This window comes from Venturia canescens, chromosome 9 (genome assembly GCF_019457755.1).
Source record: "Venturia canescens isolate UGA chromosome 9, ASM1945775v1, whole genome shotgun sequence".
In the NCBI taxonomy this organism is placed as follows: domain Eukaryota; kingdom Metazoa; phylum Arthropoda; class Insecta; order Hymenoptera; family Ichneumonidae; genus Venturia; species Venturia canescens.
The window spans coordinates 13,757,375-13,783,529 of NC_057429.1; the positions used below are offsets into that span (position 1 = coordinate 13,757,375).

A 26,155-nucleotide genomic window follows, 5' to 3' on the forward strand; every position below is an offset into this window, starting at 1 on the left:
CCCGCGTGGGATCACTCGACAAACGTTATTGAAGCACAGAAAACGTGCGAGCAGCAAAACAAAAATGTGTGCGACGAGTCCCGAAGCGATTCTCTTTATTTTCCGTTGTTTTTTCTCCCATTGTTTATTATCGTAAAAGCAGCAGTTCCTGCTAGCAGGGTGTTTCATAGAATCATGTCAAAATACGGCGTGAATAAGAGGGTGAGGAGCTCTCTGCTGAGAAATTCGTAGGAACCGAGAAAAAGAAACGCCGTACGAAGGAAACGTGAAAATAAAGAAATGAGGAAAAAAGGAGACATAAAAGAAAACGAAATGTCGGAGAATCGCACAAGGTGAATGCCCCACGGGCTTATATACAACAACCCCATTCACCCGTTAAAGGCACCTCTATGTTTTCGAAACCGGTTGCACACACGAAATCCATGGGAAAACGTTCGGGTACCGTGGGATCCTGTAACAAATCTCTCACGGCTGATACTTTTTTTTGCCTTCGCGGTATACGGATTTCTTCGTGTGTGTTGTGAACGAAGTGGAAAAAAAAGAAGAAAAAAAAATAGCCACGATCGTTCGTGTATGTGCGGCTCGCTTCTAGTGATTCAGACGTTTCGTGCGCTCGGTGTATTGAGGGACGATCGAATTCGTTTCTTCCTTCACTTTTTTTATTGAATTTTATTTTTTTTTCTTTCCAACGCTCAAAAGAGAGAACGTAAATTCTCGTCTTATCAAATTATGACGGGAATGATTACTCGTTATGAAATAAATAAAATTCGACGTTCGTAAAAACATTCATCGAAATAATATTCGAGTGTTTGTGACCTTGAAATGCAATTTATTGAAAAGAAGCTTTGCCAAGGGGCTCCAGGCGAAAATGACCTTCGAATTATCTTCTTATTTGTTTACTCATTCGAGTTTCTTTAATTTCAACAATTCGAAGAATTTTTTCCTGCTTTTAACGCGATCTCAATTCCATTTCGTAAATATGTAATGACAAATTTCGATGTTATCGCTACGAGCACCGTGGCATCCGGGATACCCGAGGCGAAATTTCAGGCGAACCACGATCAGCTGATCTCTCGATTCCGATCGCTTTCAGCATTTTTTTTCCGACGAACCAACCGTTCTGCTTTGTTGACCGTTTCTCGGAAATACTCTTTTCGGTGTTTCAATGTCAAGCGCACTTTCGACCGAGAACAACTCGAAGGGGTCATCGGAACCCGGACTCGGGGAAATGAGTTTCTCGAGTCACGCTCGGACGTTTTCCACTTTTTCCTGCAGTTTTTTCGTCCAACTTCCGTCCTCGCGATACCCGAATTCGAGGATTCGACGAAAATTTCGTTCCTCTCCCCTCGGAACTGAAATTTTATCGTTTCGATTCGTCCTTTGACCGTATCCAGCGAGATTTTAACGATTTTCGGCGCTATCAAGGCACCGATCACGGCATCGATACCTTCCAGGAAACATTTCGTAATTGCAGAGTCCCAGAAACCACGATACGCAGGTAGAAAAACAATAAAAATCGATGGAGAGCGTAGGCGCGAGATAAGCGACGACATTCCTTCGAAATTTCTTCATTCTCATTAACTTCGCGCTCGTAATCTCGGACAAACAGTTTACGCGCGCTTATATGTACATTTAATAACGTCGACTCGAAGCTCCGAGAGAATAAGCAGCAGCGACACAGATACGGACCCCCGCACACCTGGTGCGCCTCCGGAGAACTCCCTCTTATTTTTGTTTCTATCGTTTTTCTGGTTTTTTCAATCAATCTACGATACGCCAGCTCGATAAGATATCTGCGGGCATTCTCCGTCAGGCGGCCGTCACTTTTGATAAAAATTCGCTTTATCACACCTTATTGAATATTCCGAGTACGCACGCCGCACACTCGAAATTAAACTTTTAAAACACGGATGAGCTCGGCGTGAAAAAAAATAAAAGACGCTCGGGAAAACACGGGGATTCTCGGTTCCGTAATCTCGATCGGTGTCGTCAAAAGTTCCTCGTAAATCAAGCGCAATCTGATATCGATCAATTGCGACGCTATGGAAGGCGAATGAAAACGAATGTTTTACCGGCGAGTGTTCCAAAATTATTGAATTCCCAGTCCTCGAGCCTCAAACTTTAATAACAACGATTGAGCAGCGACTGCGCGTTCCGGATCAACAGAAATATTCGATTTTTGTCGACCCGCTCGATCAGTAGATTCGTCAAAGGGTTCTGAAACAGCATAAAACTTCAACGAAACTCGTTCTGACAAAAAAGTCAATTTCGGGGCAGTCAACTAGGAAAAATTGTGCACCGGGTAACGTGTTATGAAATTATATTTGAATATATCCTTAAATATACGAAAAAATATAAAAAAAGGTATATATAAATTTTCGCCGATCATGATAGATGATTCAAGATATTTTTTAATATAATTTTTATTGTTTTCATTAATCCAAGACGATCACACCTCATGAGAATCCCGTGGTGCTAGCATGGGGTGTATCACACCCCAAGCACTTTAGAGCGCTGTAGCATTTCGTAGAATTATTTTGGGGGCTCAACAAAAATTGAGAACATATTTCAAACGTTTCTCTATTAGCCTATCCAAGAACGGAACGAAAATTCTAGTTCGAAGTATGTTTAAAAAATTCTTGAAAAAAAATTCTCGAAAAAGCCCTTTTTTACAAAAAATGCTGTATTTTTTTTTTGTTTTTTGACATATCAACAAAATTCGAGCAGGGTCATCTGATTTGTGAAAGCATTCTCTTTCTGGTGAGTATAATAGTTTTTGTGGGTTTTTCAAAAAGTATATTCAGCGGCAAAATGATGTACAAGATGTCAATGATTTTTCACGTAAGATGATAATTCCTTTATTAAAAAATAAAAAAGTAATTTAATAATAATAATAATACAGCGAAATAATGTTATAAAAATCAATTCACTCAATGCCCAGTGCACGTTCGGTGCACAGATGGCCTGGGGTGTGTCACACCCCGTGTGACCGTCTTGGGTTAATATACATACATACAAATATAGATAAAAGTACTGATTTATTTATTTGTTCGTTTATGTAGTATACGATAGATCATCATTCTTTTTCATCGACGTGCGAGTGCTCTCCCAAGATTCTCTCCAACCCATTTCACGAGTCCAAACAATTTTTTTCCTCCACTCATGTTCGCGGTTCTTCAAATACAAATGAAACATCATGATATGAAAATACCAATCTACTTGATGTTAAATTACTTACGGTTTTGAAAATGATGCTTTTTGAATGATTCAGAAATTAACAGATTTACTTAAATAATACGAAAGTCCAACAGCTAGTCGTCGAATCTGTAACGTCTCTCCGAAAAGCTCAATACTCGTTCTTCTTTTTTGTGTCTATGAGAGCCCGGTATAGAGCGCGCGCTGAGTTAACCTTTTCACCCTAGACCTCGAACCGTTACTGTGTCTTTTGATTTATAACGTGAATAAAGCCGGTTGTAAAATTTGTTTATGCCGAATACTGGTTAAGGAGTTTCGGTACAAAAGTCTAAATATTAAGAAATTGATCAAATTTTGTGATAATGTTCTTCAACATCAATTGCGAGAACAGGCATTTTTTCAAAATTTTCTTCTACTTAGTTATCGAGTAATTACGCATTAAAGCAGATTTCTTATGCGCGGAAACTTTAGCGATCAATTACTCGATAACTGTGTAGAAGAGAAATCTTGAAAAATTTGTATTGTCAAAATTTTATAAAATTCTGAACTTTATGAAGTTTTTTATGTTTTTAGCGTGGTTTAGCATGGCAACATTGCATCGCCTGTACCGAAGCTCCTTAAGTAGTCTACTGAAAATTCGAAACATTTTTGCACTTTTTTACCGGAAGCTTGTCATGGGAAGTGCATTATTTAATGTACTCTTGATACACGGTCGGAGCTGCGACTCGAAATATTTATCGTATACATTATCTTATATCGGAAAATATAAATTTTTTAATATACACTGAGAAAAAAAGTCATTGGAATAACGAATTGTGGCGTTATGGGGTGCCAATGAAATATATGAAGTTAAACGAAGAAAACTCTTCCAATAAAACATCAATTGCCATTGGATCAACAGTTTTTTTTCAGTCTCATATCTTTCCTGTATTCGTCAATATATATTTTTCCAATTTTAGGCGAGCGCAGGCTTGCTCGCCTAAAAGCCCCAGAAATAATTTAGCTCTAATAGTTGGATGCGTTTTACTCGTCAATATGCTTCGTTCGCGATACGCTCGCATGAGATATATGCAGAGCGTGTAATACTTTATAGTCCCATAAATAAAACATTTGTTGTACAGTATGAAATCGCGGGGGATATGCGCTCAGAGATCCGTAATGGTTTCATCGCGAGCCGGTACGAGACTGTGCATCGGTGTATTATTATGCGAAGAGTATGTGCACGTGTGCATATAATTTTTATGAAATGCTGGGCTTTCGCGTTTCCATATTCCTCAAGAGGGAGCAGTTTGCTGATCGATTTTTCGCGCCGGTTTGTTTATAAGCCATTGGCCATCTGAATATGTATGTAAAACGGACATAAACGTATGAAAAGGTGGGATCGAATATGTATGAAGAGAGAAGTATACAGAAGAGTGGAGAGTCCGCGTGGACAGTCACGGGAGGGTGAACGAGGCACGATTCGTTCCGCAGCTTTTCCTGCACGCTTTTATCTTCGAGTTCGAAAAATATATAAGTTTCGTCAAGTCGAAGCAGAAAAGTTGCAAGGTTTTTTCGTCCTCGCGGATGCTTGCAGGAAAATGTGCTCGAACGCATAGGCAACATTTTTATGAGGACGAACTGCGAGCTCGCGTGTGCGAAACGCCTCGCGCGGCGGAACGTCCCTATAGCTCTTGCCTCGTAAACTCGAAGGATTTTCTCGCGCATTACGCAAAGTTTCCGAAAGGCTCGGGCTCCCTGTGACACTTTGAATCCGTATCACTATTTTTCTCAGCGCATATTCGCCTCCCTCTGCGGTAAAGTTTCTTTGAGCCTCCCGCTAACTCGACCTACGCCGAGGCACACAGAGAAAAGAGAAAATCCAACTCTCGTGCGCGCGTCCCGGAACACCCGATTCAATTCCCCGAAAGCTTTTACGCAACACGCTCGCTTTACATCCTCTTTTTATACCGCCTTAACTCCTGCGCAAATTTTGATCGATCGCTCTCCGAAAAGTCTTTAAAGTCGCTCTACCGCGAACAAAACCCCTCGCAAGCGCCACGCGGGAACCACCCCCCCAGGTGCACACAATCGACTCGGTCTCCCTTTGTTAAACTTTCTCCGGCGATTACTCACCGGTATAGAGTTTTATTTTTCTTCGCTAATACTCTCTTCGAGTAAGTTTTCGAGCCTTTCTTCCTATTCGCGTTAAATCCTTCAAAAATTTAGCCCTCTTTGCGCGATTCCTCAAAACTCGGAGTCAAAAACTTTTTTTTTTGAAAACTCGACTTTTGGCTCGAAAATGCGCTTAAAAAATCGCGATCCTCCGATTGTCGGAACGCTTTTTTCATCGAAGCTGCTGCTTTTACGTCGCTCCCGGGGAGCTGTCCGTTTGCGGGCTTTCGTAATTTCTTTTCTCCACTGCGAATATATTGCGAAGGTAAACGAAAAATTAGCACTCGGAGCTCGAGGAAGCTTCCGACTCGCGCGAGCTTAGCCTTAATTCATAATTTTCTGCAAAGTTTTGCTTAATGGAAACGAGCAGGTGAGAACCGGTGCTCGGATTTTCTCAAAGTTCCGGGCAGAGTCGTCGCCGAGGACGTGTGTAACACGCGTCGGGATTCGATTGACAAGAATTTATTCGCGGAAATGTTCCTCCAAAACGAGGAATAATTTACAAGTGATAATTACCACGGAGAACTATAAAAAAAAGAACAAAGGCAGGGAAACAATCGAGCAGCTTGTCCGCTTCGTGTTGTTTGCGACTTTTGATGCATTTTCCTCCTGAATAATTCAACGGTGAGTGAGTATAAGACGATCGCGAGGTAAAGCCGCGTGTAAAAGAGTTTATGCTTCGGGTTACGCTTTCCGTGGTGGCTTTGAGCCTGCTTCAAATAACTTGAAGCATTCGCGAAGCTCATCCATGCTCCTGCAAAAATATTCGTTAATTCAAGGAAAAAAGGAGCTCAAAGATGTTAATTAATTTCAATTTTTCGCACCCTTTTTCTACTGAAGAGTCGAAAGCCTTTTACAAGCTTTTTTCTTATTCTTACTCAACGTTTTTTGCTGCAATTATCGTGCGAAGCGAAGAAAAAATTGTGAATTTGGGAGCTCAATTAACAGTGAGACGAACGCGGAGATAAAACGATCCGATTCAATGACGTCGAAGGTTCCGCATCGAGAATTCCGGCTGATTGAGTAGAGCGCGAGCATAAACGCGGGCGCATATAAAAAGTAGCGTACTGCGAATTTGATGCACGAGCATTTTCCTCGCCCAGTGGGAATAACGCAAACCCCGCGAAACGAGGGGCTTGCGTCGTTACTTCGCGAAACAAAGTGAGTGTATCTTTGGTGCGTTATAAAAGAGAGGAATCTCTAGAAAATAATAAAGATACGCGAGTATTCATACGTTGGGATATATGAAAACGTGAGGCATGAAACCGCGAGACCGCGAGATGGAAACGCTTTCGAAGTCGATTCTGCTCGCGGGACTCTCCTCCGGGAATCAACACGCAACTCTCCGATGAAATGAAACGTTCGTGGATAAATAAGAGAGTGCGAAAGATCGACGAAGTTTTATGAAGAAGTCGATGGTCCAACGGGGAATAGGAAAAAAAGCCTCGCCGATCTTTTTTTCATCTCGCGCCCGAGTATTTTTGGGCAGGGAGATAAAAAACTCGTGATAAATGTTTCACTGGATTCCACTCGAGAAGCGACTGGGTTTACGTTTTTTTCGGAAAATAAAAAAACGTTGATTGATCGAGGCACTGCATTTTATTTCTCGCGTTCCATCCCTTAATCGTATCATTATTCGGCTCCGGGAAGCGAGCGCGATAAATAACAATGGAGAAACCACTTTGTTTCCGGGCCCGAGAAATTTCTCCCTTTCGCCTTATAATTATCTCGAAATCTCTGCACCCCATCCCCCCGCATTCGCGCCCAGAGTGTGTATTGCGACGCGCGCCGGAGCAGGATGAGCAATCGGCCAGAGAATAAGAGTTATCTCGCTTCCGAGATTTCATTAGACTTTCGTATGATAAAAATAAATGGGCAGCGAAATGGAGGCGGAGGAGAGCAGAACGCGAAGGGAGAAAAAGGAGTCTCGGCGTAGATACCCCGCGAGCGCGTCGAGAGCGCACCGCCGCGCACGACGCACGGCTTACCTTTTCCCGTCTCGCGCTCACCGTGCGCGAGGAAACGTTGCTCATGCCGTCGTTCTCGTTCGTTTCCTTCGCTCGGAGTCAACAGACCGAACGAGTCCGAGGGCACAGCAATCGTCGATCTTGCCGGAAGTCGATGCAGTCGACCTCCCCGCCGCCGGAAGTCTCTCAAAACCGACGCTCTCTATTAATCCAGACTGTACTCAACGGAACGATATTTAAACCTCGAATGAATAAGTTTTTTTGTTCGAAAAACCTTTCCAGACTCCTTCAAAACAGGACGATTCGGGTGCGCGAAACAACGAAGGGCCAACAAATCCGGCCATCCGGAGACGAGAACTGGGGGGAAAGCCTCAAATTTCTCGGAATTCTTTCACTCGAGAGTGTCATTTTTTAATCAAAGTAAAATGAAATTTCCTCCAAGACGGAGAAAATTTTCATTTCTTTCTACTCAAATTTGCACTCCGCATTTTCTGTTCCCGATTTCCAGTGCTCCGTAACGCCGATTTTCGCACAAAACAAGAATAACGAAGGTTGAAAAGCTGCTTTCTTGAGACACACAAAGAATGAGATTTTGTTGTTTTTTTAAATTCTCACTCACAGACAGTTTCATGCCCGTTTATAGAGTTCCGAGCCCCAGACTTGTTGCGCATATACTGGAGATTTTGACATCCGAAACATTTGAAAAAGTTTCTCTCTCCGCAGGTACGTGTGCACGCACGTAGAAGCTTTTCCGGGCAAGCATAATTGAGGAATTTTCGCGAGAAAAGCATCGCGAGGTTGCATGGAATTCAACAAATTCCGAAGCCATTTGTGGACAAATTTCCCCGGAGGGAAACGACCGACGGGGCACGGGGGGCGGGCAGAATAAAGCACGAGTGCGCTGATAATGAGAAAACATTCTATCGTCGCGTCAGTCGCATAGAAACTTGTACCTCATCAAGGAATATTTTCGTGCACAAACTTTCACCATCGTAAATAAACGCAAAATATAATGAAGGAGCGTTTTTGTTATCTTGAAACTGAAGTGCGAGACCGCAACGGGAAATGAAACTCAATCGGCGAATATTGATGAGAATCTCTCAATTTTTTCGTCGCATTACTCGCCTCGTATCGTGAAACGTTGTCTCAACAACGGCAGAGACAAGCACCCTGATAAAACTTGTTAGTCTTTGCCAGTCAAGACTTCCAATTAGTATGAGCGGAGCGTATTCCCATCGAGCTTTCTCTAATTAAATAAATCAGCAATAGCATTGTATACGGGCACAAAGACGTCATTCCGATCCCCGTAATACCACCCGCGCGAGCTTATGTCTACCGTGCGCACTCTGTGTTACGATCCCAACTCTCCTTGTACTCTCGTAGCCCCGCGGCATCGAACATTCGATACCTCGATACCGAGCTTCCGCGTATTCGGGCATTAAAGCTGCAATCTCTGTACAAGCCTGATCCCTCTTCCGTCGTGGAAACTCTGGCTATTTCCCCTCCGCTTAAAGATTTACAGTTGGCTCGTTAGCGATCGCGGAATCTTTTACTCACCAAAGTCCTCCACTGGCTGCTCTGTTTTCTGAAAACTCTGGGAAACTCGAAGGCTTTATGTGTGCGCACTCGCACTCAACGAGGAGGGTTAATAGGTTTTACGTTTTCTGTGCACTCGTTTATTTCGCTTTTCTATTTAAATTGAAAATTTTATTATTCTTATTCGTTTCTATGAAACTTCTGTAATCAGTTTTATCAATTTTTATTTTTATTCGTTATTAACGACGGAAAGAGGGACCCAGGAACCATGAGAAAAAAAACTTAATTGTTTTTATTATTCACATAAATTATTTCCAATTTGACAATAAGATAATAAAATAAGAAGGAAAATTCCGTGAAATTTGTTCATTTGAATTATTTTTACGCATTTTGATTGGAATTTTTGTGATTTTCGTTGATCTACGTTATTTTTAATTATTATTAAAAAATCAATTTATTCATTTGAAATGAACATTGTGAAACGAAGCGTTTTGTCGTAAAAATGTTTATCATTTTTTCGCTATCGTTTGTGACGAAGGTAGCCAAAAAAAGTACTTTTGACCTCGCAGCTGTGGAAATATTGAAGTGGAAAAAGCGAGGACAACGAAGAGCTGAGAAAGTTGTTTTTTTTTTATCTCATATACAAGATGAAATTGTATTTTTCAAAAACGATTGTGAAAAGTGGCGAAACTCACAATGGATCGCAACTTTTTTCTACGACTCTACAGACTAGTTTCTATATTGAAAAAATATTTCGAATTCAATTTAGGAAACGCAGGGGGGAGAAGGAAAAGATCGCGTCAGCATTCTCCCAGTCACAATTTATCACTCTTCATCGACGAATCCCCAATTTGCCATCGCATCCGAATGTGTTGCTTTTTTTAGCGAGCGTTATGCGAAGAAGGCGTTGTGGTCGAGAAAGAGGGCGAGTGGAGCAAGGAACGGAGGAGGAGAGAAAATTGCGGGGAATCCAGGGCTCGAAATTCCCTTAGCTGAATCGAATTTTCGCCCCGAAGCCATCATCGAGGATTAAATGAACGAGAGCCGTGGCTTAGGGAAGTTATCTCGGTCTGTACTTCATCCCTGAATTTATTTTCGCCGACACTTGGCTCGATCGCACGAAGGAAAACCTTCTCACCTTTTATCCCATTTTTCTTCGCGAAAACCCTTTGCACTTCGATTCTATTACGCGGGGCAGACAGTGGAGAATCCGTGGAAAAAAAATGAGAAAAAAACGGTGCGGATTAGCTTCATCTCTCCGCGGCGACTATCGATCTTCTCGGAGCGATTTCCCATCGGCTGAGAGTTTTTTCTCATGAATGTAATACGCGAAATTACGAAAATAAGCCAAAAGAGTAAGGGCGTCTTGGGAGGAAAATTTTCGGGGATTGACAGTCGAGCAGCGACTCGAAAGTCCGAAGCCAAACTTTCCTGCAAATAATTAATCTCCTCCGCGAGTCCCTGAAAACTTTGGTTTGATTATTTCGTCTCCTCGAGATCGCGTTTCGAACAGTTCGTCCCGTGACGAGGAGATGGAAATGAACGCGTAGCTGCGACGAAAGGAGTGCGAATTTGTGATTTTGTTACGATATCTTTTGTTGTTGGAACGAAATAAATGCGAAGGCTTCGCGCCCTCGATATCATGATTATTCAATTGGTGTCAAGCGTTTGAACAGCAGCGAATTGCACTCGGCCTGCTGCTGCAACGAATATGTTTATTCTCTACGACTCACGAGCTATTTTGTCACCGCTTTTGTTCCTTCTTCCATTCAAAGCGAACGTGCACGCAGCAGCGAAATTCATTCCGTCACACAGACGCAACCGCGCGAGAACGAAACTTTCACGAGCTTCCATTTTCAATGGAAACCCCCCGACGCGCGCACGTGCGCAAAGATTTTTTGGTAGAAGCTCCTGTGAAAAACGCGTCATACCTCATTGCGAGATCGATAGATCGCGGAATCCGTGCGAGTATGTTTATATACATGTAAGCCGCTCGGGAGAGTGGTTTACGATTTGATTTTCTCTCGACCCGATAACAAAGTGGAACACATTGGCACGTGGAGTGTGTGCGTCTCTCCCTGCTGGTTCTCCGTGTGCGCGTTCGGCTTTGTTCGATGTATTAAGTCTCGCACGCCCCTTCGTGCCACTTTAATATCGCGTGTATCGCACCAAACGGAAGAGTCGAGAAGAAAATAGTGTATGCGGAAAAAGGACTTTGGTGAGGTCGACGTTGACGCTTGGAGGAAATGAAATATGAGGACGAGAGTGTGCAGCAGGATCGAAGATGTTTTTGTGATTTTTTTCCTGCTACTGATGCGGCCTCGCGCTCTTCGAAAATTCCGCTGTATTGTCTATTTTGAGATCCAGCGAGTTAATCGAGTTCCACTCGCTCGATATTTCAATTCCCAACGTTAAATTTCATCCCAATGGGAATAAAAAGTAATTAAATCCTAAAGTTGACGGCGGAAGCAGCTCTCAGCAGATGTACACAGAAACACGTATGCGCTGGATTCGAGTTGTCTCTCGCTGAGCCTCCGGACGTCAGTGCTGGGCGCCACAAAACGTGATTGGATTTTGAAGAACGAAGGCCTTCCGCACGCTCCCGCTGCTGGACAACAGCTCTTCGTCCAATTACTCATCCGCGGAGACGCTGCGATGAAATTGCAGGCAACAACAAATTGCCTCGTTTGTAAATAACTGCTCTCGCGACACTTCGGCCGAGCACGCGCAACGGCGGAAGAAGAACTTGGGTTGGGATTCGTTGCGAAGAAAATCGGAGATTCCGGCTTCGTTTTCCGCGGTGGAAAATCTTCACGATTTTTTTGCTAATCTGCCTCGAAGATTGAACCAACTCTGCGAAAACTTTCGTTCACTTTTATAGTTCGCACGGCATTTGCCTGCTGAGCCACGCACGCGGCACGAACAGGATGACGCGGCAGTGCCTCAAGCGTTGCGTGCATTATTAAAATGACTGTTTCGCGAGCTCAAACGCTCTTTCACAACGCAAACACGTTCAAGTTTGCCCAAACGCGTAACTTTGTACGTTCGGAATTTGTAGAGACTTGAAAAATCTTCTTTGAGGCATTCCATCATGAAAACGGAAGTTTGAGGCGGTTTTATATCCGGTTTGCTTTCGCGTTTGCATCGTTTTTTTCATCTCCCAAGTGTGCTCGCAGGCGGAGAATTGCGCAGCCCGTGAACTCCGCGTTTATTCAGGGGTCGTAAAACCCAATGACGTGCATTTTGTTCCCGCAGTATTTCCCAGCGATCTATGCGAAGCCGGAAAAAAAGTTCTCGCGAAATTTCACTTGAAAAATTTTGTGCGCCTCGACATCGCGCCCGGAACGAGAGCGGGACTCGCTTCAGGGATTCACTTGATTGAATCTCCGGAGCACTTTCAACGAGTATGGGAAAACGTAAGACGAAGACAGCGGCAAAGGAGAGAAAAATGTGCCAATAAAGATCGCGGACGCGAGGCGACAGAGGGGGAAACGGACCGAGCTTACATTTATATTACTTCCAAGAGAGAGGAGATAACATCGCCAAGTCCGCTCGGAACATGTACTCCGAACGGAAGTCACTCGGATCCCAAATGGAATGACGTTCGAGTCCTCTTCAGTAGATTTTTCGTCACAGGACTCTCGCATTCGACCAACTTTCGTCAATTAATTTTCCTACATTTCTCGTCAACCCTCTCCCAAATCCTAACTCGATTATTCCTATTTTTACCGGTCGCATTTTCTACGATGCGGCACGATTCCAAGAGCCCTCAAAGTTGATTCAACACGACGCCTTATTTCATCTACCTTGTGTTTAATATCGTCCGAGAGCGAGTCTTATAAATATTTCATTACCCTTTATAGAACATCGTGATAAGATCGATCTTGAGCAAACATTGGCATTGTGCCGACACTTTTGCAGTGGCAGAACGAGGGGAATCGTAAAAAGTCCGCACGAGCACACGAATTTCCTTCGCAACCTCCTCGATAAATTTAGTTCCGTTTGTTTTCAACGGAAGTTTTTCCCAGCACCGAGCAGCATCAAGCCTGAATAAGATTTCTTTCAAATCCGATAAAAGTTGGTCACTTTCATATATGGAGCAATGGAAAAAAGTGAGTGAAACAATCATTTCGCCGCACGTTCCTTCGCATTCTCGTCTGCGGAAATATCGATTCAGTTTTTTCAACACTCGTCTCAGCAAACGTTGATGAACTCCGGCACATGAGAATCAGGACTAAAAGCTCAGATCACACTCGTCTCAATGAAGATACATTATCCATCGAAGCCAGAGAGCCCGAATGTCGATACGTCTGTAGACGTTGACTCGAATCGATACTTCCTCTGAGTCGCACCAGTAGAATTGCTCATCATGCCCGTTGAATGTGACCCTTACTGAGCAAACTATAAGGACGACTGTCACCAGGGTCCCATCAATTGAGCAAACAATAAGAACCGCTATAACAAAACTTGGAATTTTTTCCCTCTTTTTCTAGATCATGCGACTCGCTCGATAATACGAATATTTGTCGATTGAGCAAACAAAAATTCAATTTCGGGATAAACTTCTCTTGAAAATACGGCTTTTCCGGTCGAAATGAAAAGCTTTTTCAGAAATTCTTAAAGTTTTTCTAGCCTCTATCCCCGTCGGTTTTATCCTTGGAATTTGAATTTTCTTTACCCTTAGAAAAATACTTTTCGAAGTCGAAGTTCTCGTGCCAAAATTTGTGAGGAATTCCAGCACGTTTTCATCGAACCAGAAAAAGATTCAGTTGAACGAGTGCGAACTTTATTTCAAAGTTACGCATTGCGAAAAGTTAAAGAATGAAAGAAACTCGAACATATCAACGCAAACGTATTTATTGTATCTCATGCCGTTTTTATTATTTTTATTATTTTTTTATTATTGTAGATCATACGCTCCGGCTCTCCTCTCGATGTGTCGGATCAGTCGACCTCGTGTATCGTATAAACCGATCGTTTCGCCTCACTCTCGCCGTCTACTACCTTATTCCTACACACATCGCAGTTCTAGATAGGGACGTAAGTGCTCGTGTGTACAACGAGAACCGCGGTAGAACGCGCTTCACGTTTATTAGATCTGCTGTCAATGTGTAGAGGCGGATACACGTATATAGACGCGCGTGTATAGATTTTGTGCTGGTTCTTCTCGTACTATGAACCGGTGTAGGAGTAGTTACCGAGCCATGATAAATTTCCCCCTGGTATTGACCCAATTACATCGACGTTCGTGCACTCTTTTCATCCGTTTTACCCTCTTTTTTCTTCTCATTCTTCAGATTTTCTTTTCCGTTTCCTCTTTTCTGTATCGTTGCGCGAATCTGTTTTTCTACGTCTGTGTTTCGGAGCTTTTTTTTTCTTCCGGTTCGTGACACGAGTGAAAGGTCACGTCGAGTGCGAAAGGGTCGGTTTTTCGACTCAATTTTTTCAGTCATTTCGCTCGAGGAGTGTGCAAATTTTTCAAGCACTTTGACCACGAAGCTTATGAACTTTTGCGACCTTAAATTTCCGGGAAAATGATCTCCAATTTCGCTCCCGTTACTTTTTCTTCTACAATTTCTAGCAGTGCCGTTTTGTTTCGGCTGGAATACGTGCGGCGATTTATTCGCGAGGTGCAGAACTGTTGGACGATGAGTCAGAGACTTTTTAGTCGCGACGTCACGCGAGAAAGGCCTCAAGGGAAGGTGCCCGCCCCGACGGAGGGTTGCAAAAACTCTGTTTGATGATAAAATCGGTAGCGCGAGCTCGAATTTTCCACCGGGGCGCATTGAATTGTATGACGCGTTATGTTCGTTCTTCAATTTTGTCTCGTTCCCTCGTTCGTTATTCCAGCGAGAGAGAGAGGAACGTTTTCGTCACTCGATTCCGCGGTATGCGGAGACATCAAGGCGGATTTTCCCCGTTGATTTTTTTTCGCCGTTTTTCCACATTTCTTCGCTCCGCGCGAGCGTATCCCGAAATTGGAGACTTTTAATGGGAGTTTTCGATGCTGGAAATAAACTCAATTTTGCTTCTCACACGCCAAATCGCTTTCGTTATATTCGCCTCGGTTCCTCGCCGTGTTGGCGCGCCTCAAATTTACACTGAATTTTCCATCAATTCTCTTACACAACCTTGGCGCCGCATCGCGCTCATTCAATAATTTTTACATTCGAGCCCCAGTCACAACCTCTTTCCTTATATTTTCATCAAAATTCAAATTCATTTTGTAACAACGACCATAATTCTCGTTGTTCGTCCACCGCCCGTATAATACATAAACTTTCATTATTTTTCTGCCCATAAATGGGAAAACAGAGAGCCGCACGGAATAGCTTTCAGTCCAGCTCCCGCACCGCTCTATCGATCCTCGTTACCCTTTTTTATGTAACCCATTGAATTGTTGGAGAAAATGGAAGAAGTAAGAGAGCGAAAAGAAAGATTGGTGCGACCCTTTTGGCTTGCCAAATACACGCGACGTAATAATGGATACAGCAAAAACGCGGATGAGCAAACCTCACCGTATAGGAAGTTATTCAGGTCCAATGACTCGCCACTTTTTCGACGTTTGACCGCCTCCACGAGCATTACATATTTCATGTTTCACGTATACGTGTGCATTTATATTTTATTATGTCGCCCGGGCTCGAAGCGCGAGCGAGAGAGATGACGAAGAGCACAAAAGAGCGTCGTCGGTAGTGCACGTCGTGTTACGAGCCCCCCTCCCCGGCCCTCCTTCCTTTCCGTTTTGTTCGTAAGCTCAACTTTACCAACTACGCAATATGCCGTGGTCGCCTTTCGAGGTCCATAATGACGTCAAACGGAGTTCAATCGAAGTTATGCGTCCTCTGACGCGTACCAACTGCCGATCGTAGTCATTCCGTATCAGAGGTTCTCATCGAATCTTTATTTAACGTAGCACAGCCATCAATCGAACCGAAAGCGAAATCGAACTCGAGTCATCTCGCTTATCAAAACACGAATATTCCGTTAAATCGGATTAGCTCGTGTGAGCTACCGTCCGAATAGAACTTGTGATGATAAATAGCCATTATGAAATGAAAATTTTAATGGAATTAGCCTAACGATTCTCGCTTCACAATCAAATCGATGGAATTTCAGTCTATCAAAACTACGAAGAATTCTATATTTTTGTGATATTTATTCAATTAAATGCCTCGTGTGAAATAACGTGAAATTAAAAACAACTACGAAAAAAGATAAACAATTGCGTAGCGTTGGGGTTTTCTTATATAGTTGTTTATTTTCCGATTGGACGAAATAGTGGATGTAACGAGTCTTCCAGAAGCGATAAAATGGGCGAGGCTTTAATGGACGAACTCGCATGGGAGCGATTAATTGAAAGAAGCACGAATATCCATAGGATGAAACTGCATTTTTGTGACGCCTTTAGTTTCTGGAACAGTTTCGAAGCTTTCGTGTTCGAAGTACGTATAAACAGGGCGCTTTCAGGAGGCGTGTTGGTGGCCCACCGACGGTCGAGGGTGGATTGTTAAGTAGAGGGAGGAAACGAGGGAGTGGAAGGGAAGAGGGAGCGAGTGGGAAACTCGGTCTTCGCATCACAGAGAGACGAAGCTTTCGTCCAGAGATAACGAGCTTTCGTCACCCATACCCAGCAGGTAGACACTAACCTAACTTTATGGAGCACCGATACAGCTATATAATAGCAACGAATGAATTTTCACCAAAGGGAAACGCGCAGGAGAGAATCAAAGTGCAGCCTCGGGCCTGTAAACGCGAAGTTGGCTAATGTGGAAAGTGATATATCGATTTGTCGCTAACAGAAGGGCTCAGCTCGGCCAATTCGTCGTCTCCGATGACTCCGACAACGGCTTTCTCCTTCTTAGAAGCTGTTGAACCAGCGAAAACATGGGTCAGATGCATCACAGATGCGAGACTATTTCGCGTCAAAATCTTCTTAGCTACGTGCGGATTCGGATTACAGATTTCCTCTTTATGAGCCTTTGCGCCGTTACACTCGAACTGGTGGAGCTGCAGCTCGATAAATTTCCTTTCAAAATATACATACAACGATCCTGTTTCGTATGGAAGCAAACCTCGTGATTGGCAGCATTCGTTGAAGATTCGATCGACTCTTTCGGGCTGACGATCGCGCGCGTTTGCTTTTTAAGTCGAAGGAAAAACGTTTCTTGTCATTACGAGGTTTTTTGTCGGCGAGCATTCACGATCGTTGCAAACATCAACGGACGAATAATCTGTGTTGGGAAATTTTTCTGAGTTTGCGACGAAAATACTACGAGAAATAAAGTTTCCGAGTTTACGTTTTGTTTGCGTGTTTTTTTCTACGATCTGCGGCTTATAAAGTACCAATGACGAGGGAGCACGAACCCGATGAATCGACACGTGAGCACTGAATCGCCAAACCCATAAATATAAAGATCAAATTAGGCAACGTCCGCAAATCCTTATTTTCAATACAGTCAAAATTACGAGGATTAACGAAAATGAAATATTTAAGAGGCCCCATTGATCCCAATCTCCAATAAAAACCCTTCCATGTACTCAGCAAACATGTTTTATTTACATTGTACACATTTTGCTATCAACATGATCATATGCATGCGTCGAACGAAGCGACTCTGCCACGATATGCCCACGAGAATCTCCACTCCCTCGGTATTTTATTCCCTCCAACTCGTGAACCCTCTCTCGTTCATGTCGCTCGCCCGATAGTTCTGTGCGCGCACGTGCTTTTACGAGACGACGATTGCGAAGCTCTCTCGTGCTTTTCCATCTGAGTGCGACCGGGGAGGGATCAAGAGATCCACTCGCAGCATCATGTTTCGCTGTTAATTTTCTATGGCCTACAAAGGACGTACATAACTTAGCTCGAACTCGTCTTTCTGCCTGCTTTTTGAATCATTTTTGCAACCTTGTTGCACTTCATGAGGAAAAAAACGGGGTTTTTTAAAGTTCTTGGCGAGAAGGGGAAGCTGAAAGTAAGTGAGTCTGACGAGTGAATTTTTTTTCACGAATCTTAATGAGTTTCAAGACGTTCGTTGGGAAACGACGACTTGGAATGAGTTCTGGAAGCTCAATCGTTATTTATTCAGACGACTGTTTTTATCGGATAATCATCGATATTGATCGCTATGTAATGAATCATGAAAATTGCATCGTCCCTGCTGATTATACGCGTCTTTTCCTGTAACGAGGATCCTCCCAACGATCAATGACCAAACGAGACCCGAGGGCAGGTTATAATTAACCGTGATTAATATCTAATTGCACTGCTTCATGTCGGGGCATCCCGGAGCTTGCAGTTAACTCCGAGTCTTCGGATTATCGAGACGAAATCCGCAACCGAGTGAAAATTCAAATCGCTCGGGCTTCGATCCTTCTCCAAACGGGAACGAAATTCATCTTCACCTAAATGACCTGCTGCTCGAGTAGTCGTTGCCTCTATGATTTTTGCTGCGATTTTGTGATCGACGTCACTCGATCGAACACTAGTTTATACTCGAATCGTCATTCGCTGCAGGCTCTCGGAATCGAGGGAAAAGAAGGAAAAACATCTGCTCTCCGTGGCAAACAGACCCGCCGCTATTTTCATCATCGTTTGACGTTTCCTTTTACGCAAATTCTTTATGAAAAAGTTTCGAAAAACATTACAGATTGCTGGTTGTTTCTTATCTCCGATGGATCTCTCATGCGCTCGGTTATCTCACGAAGAGAGACGGAGAAAGAGAGAGAGAGAGAGAGAGAGAAACTGAAGATAATTATTCTTTGCTCGTGACGTCAAACGCCGGGAATGGAAGAAACTGGCTTTGAATTATTCCTCTTTCTAATAATTATTCGTGTCTGGTTTCCATGGACGCGGATCATATTTTTATGAGGTTATTTAGCATCGATGAATTTCCTGTTGGTCAAGTGTCACTCGGACATGAAAGGAGACATGGATCGATGGATGAATGAATTAGATTATACATTGTAGAGTCAATTAGATAAAATGAAAGGAGTACGCGGCGGAACAGCTGTGGAATTCAGGAATGTTCGTGCATCGCACCCACTTTAATCGTCCCGTTTGATCTTTATCCCCTGAAAGTCAAACGTCAAATGCAATTGAATCGAATGGAAAAAAATTCTCGTTCTCGTAGGGGGAAGGAAAAATAAAAAGTGTTATTTCATTGAAAATCAATCGCAATGAGCAGCACGAGCGCACTCGAACCGAACGCTCTGCACACGCCCTTTGCAAGGGGGAAGCGATTGAAAAATGCATTTGATCTATCAACACCCACCGGAACTTTGTCAGCTTGAGATTTAATCGAACGAAACGAATCGTGTGCGTGTGTGTCGTTTCAACGAAAGTGTCATCGACATAAAACGATGCGGAAGTTTCCTCGTCAACCGCGGCCAGCAAATGTTGCGTGTGGACCAAAGCAAATGTGAACTGGGTCAACAATGAATTTAGGCGTGACTCGCGATCGAGAAAATTTCACTTTAATCGTGTATAATTGGATTTTGTTTCTTTCTCAATGCGTTTTGAGAGTCAATTGGCTCGGCAATGCGCGTCGAGCGCTCGGCCCATCAAGCTCCTCGCCTCGGACCGCCCGAGTCGGAACGATCACACGAATTTATTACATTGATTTACACACTGATCTCTCTCCCCCTCTGCGTACGTATGTGCTCGTAAACTTACACTGAAACATGCACACCCGAAATTATCGATTGACGAATTACAAAGCCGACATGAAAGGTTACAGCGTGGCAGTAACAGCCACAGTCACCGCCTCCGTCGTCGCCTTACGCCTGAATTGATAGCCGTTAGACGAATTGTCGTCCAGTTCGGTCTCGATTATCGCCGCGGAACAACCGCGAGAAGCGCACGAATATAATCGCCGCATTAGATTCCAAACTACGCCGTACGTTCTCGCCGCGCTTCGCGCTCGTCAACTCCCCATTTTCCTATTTCCGAGGAATTTCATCCTCCGAGGATGTGAAATTCGAGGGATTTTATTCGAATTTAGAATTAGACTCGGCGACAACAGCCGCGCGCAGAATCCGTGCCACGTGTCGCGTCAAATTTCATTCGAAATATAAAAAAAAGAGGCGGAGATCGCAAGCTTATAATAGCATGTACAAGGTGATTATGTCGAGGATTTTAAGTGCTCAAGTCTCGTTTTGTGTTACTCTGCGTTTCAACATTTTTCATAACTCGGCGAGCACATCGCGTTGACGAAGCTTTCGAATTTTTACGAACCCCGAGCTCCGTTCAATCGAATCGCTGCTTCAGTGGAATTTTACCACGTGGAAATTGATTCCCCCCCTTTTTTTTATTGAATTATGCGTTCCTCAATTGAAATCCAATAAACGCGCGGAATGAGCGAGAAATTGAAATTAATAAACACAAGGCAGCGTGAAATCGAAGCGCACGTTTGCGGAGCGCGCTCTCCTTTTACTCCGAACGATCCCACTCTGTTGGAACATTTTCTCACGCTTCAAAGTTCTCATTCGATAAACAGGAAATCGAACAATTTTGCGGCTCGATTGTTTTCCTGCGAGTATCGCCTATAAATAACTCAATAGCTTCGTTACGCGATGCAAAGGAAAGTGCGAAAACGTTACGCGAGTGTTTTTAACGAAAGCACCATGAATACCTTTCGTTCCCGCATGCTTCGCGTGACACGGAAACTTCTGTTTTCGACACTGAACGAGTATCCTTGCAAAATGACGAAAGTCGTTCTCGAAAGCTCGCTCTTTCTTCGCATCAAATTCCTAATTAATTCCACTATTTAACAATTCCCAGTGAGCTCATGACTTTTTCATGAGCAAATAATTCCTCGCGTCCCGCGTTTTCAATTAGCAGAATTGAGCTCTCCAATTGTGCAAAAATACTCACTCGATCGAACGACGAACTCGAAAACGAGACATGCTTTCTCACATTCGTTGCGGATTATCATTTTCAAGTCAATAAAAGTGAAGAAACAAAATCGGAAAAGAAGAATTTCACAAACTTTGTTAAAGTGTTTTTACACTTTAACAATTTGAGTTATTTGGAAACAAGTAACAAAGTTCGATGGGAGTATCGGCCTCTATAAAACCATCATCTCATTAGATCTCGACGACGTGAAACTTCCGCTTCATGCTCGGCGACGAAGTACCGAAGTTTTCATCGCGCGTCGACTCGAGTGAAGTTCGCTGTCACGTTAATTCGCTGATGCGTGAAAGATGCTCGGAAAATCCTGTGAACTCACGACGCAACATTGACAGAATGCGATGGCGCGGTATCCACTCATATAAATATGGATTAAACGTGCATTTGTGTGTATGATTTACTCGTATAGGAATTACTTACGCCGCGTTAGAACGTGACGCACGGAGCTGTATCGAATTGCGAACGTGGAAGAAGATATTTTAGAGGCAAACTCCTTGTGTCACCATTTCCGAGGGGCCCGAGGACTCTCCTCGCAATATAAAATGACAACCCACGCATAAAGATAGTAAAACGTGATGCCAGGTGATGTATGCATTCAACGTGCGTACTCCGACGCTTGCCTTAGGTGCTGGGACCGAGAGACTCGACTTCATGGTCGCACGTATTTCGCGAAAAACTACCATTCGCGCTACATCCAATATAAAACCTACACATCTCCTGTCTCTCCCCATAAAAAACGCGGACGTATCGATGTCATCAATTTTTAAGGATATGAAATTTAACAGAAATGTTGCCACACTTTCTGTGAGTGTTCCAACTTCATTCGTCCCATTTGTTTTGTACGTTTGCCTTTTATTTTATCGAAGTGTTATTCGTTTATTTATGCATTTGAATCCCATCGAAATAATTGAACGAGTACGAGCGTTGGATCAGTGGAGATAAAGTGTTACTGGGACGATCTTTCGGTGGACTGGAAAATGAAAGTTTTTCGATATGAAGCTCGAAGTCAATGAAAATTCATTTTCACAAAAAGCTTTTTGGAGCCTTGGCAAAGTCGCGACTGAATAATTTCTCCTTCGCACGCGGGTTGCGAAAATGTGGATTTTTATTTATTCATCTGATCGAATTCCATCTCGATTATTCAGGGAACATAAACATTATTGCACGGAATTGAGTGCGTAACGTAATTGGAATCGTTCACTCGTGAGAATCACTCCCGACGAGCGATTATTAATTCCGCTTTTCAAAGCTTTTCCTTCTCTCTATGTTGATTGCAGTCGGACAGTTCGGTATCCGACTTCTCGGACGCTGAAGAGGACCACACAAATGAGTTAGGCTCAAACACGGGGTTGAAAAATTTCGCCATGGACGCAGTGGACAGCGTCAGCCGGCGACAGGCGACTCGGGTCTTCAAGAAATCCAGTCAAAATGGTAAAATCACGGTGTATCTTGGAAAAAGGGATTTCGTCGATCACATAACGCACGTCGATCCGATCGGTGAGTCGAAAAAATCATAAATATTATTTTCATCGCGATGCGAGAGTGCAAAAAATCACGTAACAATGTGAATTTACTTCAAGCACGATGAAAAATTTCATAGAAACGGTAAAACCGACTTTATTTTTGAAATAACGAGATTTAAAATTCCATTCTTTGTGTTGGCTTGATGAAAACCAGGATCGAGGGAATTTAACTTAATGAAGGCAACACATTGCAGGCGCGATAGGAGAGTGGAAAGGTTACGGCGACAGGCTGCACTCTCGAGTTGCATAAGCCAATTGCCACGTGGACTTAAGCTTTCCCCTCCCCACGCCACGTGATATAATCCTCCGGAGCATCCGGGAGCATCACTATTCGCTGGATGCTCCTTTTGTTTTTTCATTTTCTTGAATAACGAAGAATTATTATCTTCCTGGGCAAAGCGTTTTTTCTCCTTTGCCGCGGACAACGATTCTTCAAATAATTTCTCTCACGTTTGAAGCAACGAATGAAAATAGGATGTATAATGTATCAATGTTTTGAACAATCTTCGAATCAATTCGACCTTAAAATTTGACGAAAAAACAATCACGAGAGTATAGTTCAAATTAAGAGAAAAAAAAAAACGAGAAAAATAAAATGGAAAAATGAGCCAATTCGAAAGATCATAAGTGCGACATAAATTTTCATTTTTCAACAATTTTTTATTTCTCCTTCTTCAATTCTGTTTTACAATATTCACAGATGGCGTGGTTCTCATCGATCCGGATTATGTGAAGGACAGAAAGGTATTTGGTCATGTTCTGGCGGCCTTCAGGTACGGCCGGGAAGACCTGGACGTTCTCGGCCTAACTTTTAGAAAGGACCTTTATCTCGCTGCCGAGCAGATCTACCCGGTCGTACCCGGGTCCCAGCCACCGAGAGAATTGACCCGTCTGCAAGACAGGTTAGTCAAGAAACTCGGTAGCAACGCGTATCCGTTCTACTTCGAACTTCCGCCGCACTGTCCGGCCTCGGTCACCCTACAACCGGCCCCTGGTGACACGGGCAAACCATGCGGCGTAGATTACGAACTCAAAGCGTTCGTAGGTGAAACGCAAGACGACAAACCTCACAAAAGGTTATTATTTCAATATTTTATCTCCGAAATTTTACAGTTATATCAAGAAAAATACATTTTCCAATAATCACAGAACTTAACATTTTTTTTCATCATTTATTTCTATTAAAAACTCGAATTTTTTTGTGCTCTTGACGATAAGATCGAACTCGTATTTCGGTTGAGAAAATACAAAGTTGCTCACAGAAGCAAAGTATAATCGACAAGTTTTTGAGTCACCGTTCTAACTTCGAGTGCAATAAATCGTTGTTTTGATTTTGAAATTATATCGAATCGTTGCTCTTGATGGTGTGATTATTTTCAGAAATTCCGTAAGATTGGCGATAAGAAAAATAATGTACGCACCCTCAAGACAGGGAGAACAACCCTCCGTTGAAGTGAGCAAGGAATTCATGATGTCCCCGAGCAAACTTCATCTGGAAGCCTCTCTCGACAAAGAGCTCTATCATCATGGTGAAAATATCGCTGTTAACGTTCACATAGCAAATAACTCTAATCGTACAGTGAAGAAGATCAAAGTATCAGTCAGACAATTTGCTGACATTTGTCTGTTCTCGACGGCACAGTACAAATGCACAGTTGCCGAAGCCGAAAGCGAGTGAGTATCAGCTCTCCAATTCCTTTTCTAATCACAGGATTTCGAAATCATGCCAAAAATTCAATTGTTTCGATATCCAAAGACTGGTATCAATTTTAAAAATTGAGAATTCCTTCGACAAACTTTTCCGAAAGAAATGAATGAATTTTTGGCTTTTTCATTTTACTAGTCCTCAGGCAACGATGATTCGACTGTTTAATTCAGTAATCGTTTGAAAAATACCGAATCATTTGGCCCGTATTTTTTTATAAATTTGTAAAAATCTCATAAAATTGTTTGCGCACTTGTTTTCACTGAGAATAATTTTTAATTAAACTTTCTTCTACTCGTTGTTGCCTGGTAAAAATACACGAAATATTTGAATACACAAGCCTCGTTAATAATGTTCACGAACCACCGGACGATGCAACCCGTTTCACGAGATGCGTTTGAACTCGCAGCAAAATAAAGAGAAAAAGAAAATTGCCGAGACTCGCGTTAATTAAAATTGACTGTGGAAGTGACGTGCGCTCGAAGTTCGCGTGATTCATGGAAATAAATTTGTTCCCGTCCGCAGGGACAAAAATAGTATTAGCATTTAACAAAAATATAAAAAAACTTACAAAATTTTTCAAGATACATTCCCGTGAGATTTGTCAACACCGTTCTCCTCCAGGGAATGGGGGGATGAAAATAGATCACGTTGAAAAGTGTGTGTCATACCATGCCCCTGGGATAGTAAACTGTAAAATAAGTTTTTTTTTGGTGGCAATAAAAAGGGCTCGAAACTTTTCAAACTTTTCCAATACCTGAAAGTTTTTCAGTTTCTCTCGCTTCAAATTTGAGCTCCCTTTTCGAGGGTGTTGAAATTTCAAATCTTGTTTTTACGTATTACAATATTTTATCGGCTTTTGTTTAATAAAAGTTTGTCTCGTTGCTCGATTCTCCGGTGGCTCGTGAATTATTTAAATTAGGAAGAATTTTAGAATTAAACGTTTTACTGATAAATCTGGTAAAATAAAGTGGAATCTTCGAAATTCGTGCAAATGAAATTCCACTCGGTAGAACAACAGAAATAACAGAAAAATACGTACGTATGGGAAACAATAAATTTCGTACGACCTTTTTTCGCTCCCGAACTGGCATCGTGGCGTGTCATGGACGACCCCGTTTTCTCTAGATCCCTAGTTTCATTTGAATTTCGTACACGAACCTCTCTCTCTCTCTCTCTCTTTCGCAACTGTTGCAAGTATAATTAATCATCGTGCATAATCGCCGGCGGCTTTGCCGGTGAGGGCCGTTGACTTTCATTGTTGGAAAGACGTTTTTCATCCAGGATCGCGCAGAGACTTTGGAAAAATAAATTGAAAGAACACCTACGAGAAGAGAAGATAAAAACGAGGAAGAAATATGGAAATTGAATGACAATTGAAGAAGATTTATCGAACCACGATGCCGGTGAAGGATCATTGCTTTTCCTTGAGTCATGAAAATCCATCGGACTGCGATAATCGAATAAGTTATAATCACGTGCTCGATTGTTTAAGAACTTGGAATTTTCATGACTCGTTTAATTAGCGTTTAAAATAAATGAAACTAAGGATAACAGCGATTTCAAAATAATTATGAAATGTTCAAAGCCTTGAATGGCTTTAGAAACAAAAAAGCCAAAATTTGTTAAATTTAACTCCAAATTATTCAATATCATTTCACAGTAAAGGATTTCAAAGTGTGAATTTTCACTTCGAATCGAATGAAAATTTGCCTCATTTCCAATCGTAGAAAACAAACTCAATGATTTCAATGACAGGAATGAAAAAATATAAGATTATTGCACTGGCAGTATAGGGGTAGCGCCAGGATTCACCATGAGCAAGGTATTTTTTCTAAAGCCGAGTCTTGCCGACAACAAGGACAAGCGTGGCCTTGCCCTAGATGGGCAACTTAAGCACGAGGACACCAATCTCGCATCTAGTACCATGTGAGCGTTCCAAACAAACAAGAAACAAAAGAAAACCGTCGATGGGCAAGATTTTTCAATGTTTACGATTCGATCGATTTCGAGTGGAGACCGAGCGACGATGATCTCAAAATACCATTCGACCACGAAGAAATTTTTTTCATTTTTACTTCCTTGCAGTACCGTTTTTCTCGATATTTTCGTATGAGAATGTCCGTGCAGTTTTAACGTCGATTGTCGATACGACAATCTA

General features: G+C 42.6%; 1 protein-coding gene across 6 annotated transcripts in view; it reads left to right on the forward strand.

The window, feature by feature from the left end:
- Positions 1–26,155, forward strand: part of krz (beta-arrestin protein kurtz) — a 36,987-nt gene that overhangs the window by 1,103 nt on the left and 9,729 nt on the right. The window contains exons 1-5 of one of the 6 annotated variants that reach the window (XM_043429480.1): positions 17,698–17,830; positions 22,044–22,263; positions 22,990–23,365; positions 23,670–23,963; positions 25,786–25,923. In XM_043429480.1, coding sequence (XP_043285415.1) covers positions 17,777–17,830; positions 22,044–22,263; positions 22,990–23,365; positions 23,670–23,963; positions 25,786–25,923 — 1,082 coding nt within the window. In that variant the 5' untranslated portion in view covers positions 17,698–17,776. Of the gene's footprint in view, positions 1–17,695; positions 17,831–19,734; positions 19,754–19,779; positions 19,975–20,470; positions 21,606–22,043; positions 22,264–22,989; positions 23,366–23,669; positions 23,964–25,785; positions 25,924–26,155 lie in introns of those variants that run through there. The other 5 variants (XM_043429479.1, XM_043429485.1, XM_043429481.1 and 2 more) reach the window with 5 other exon arrangements.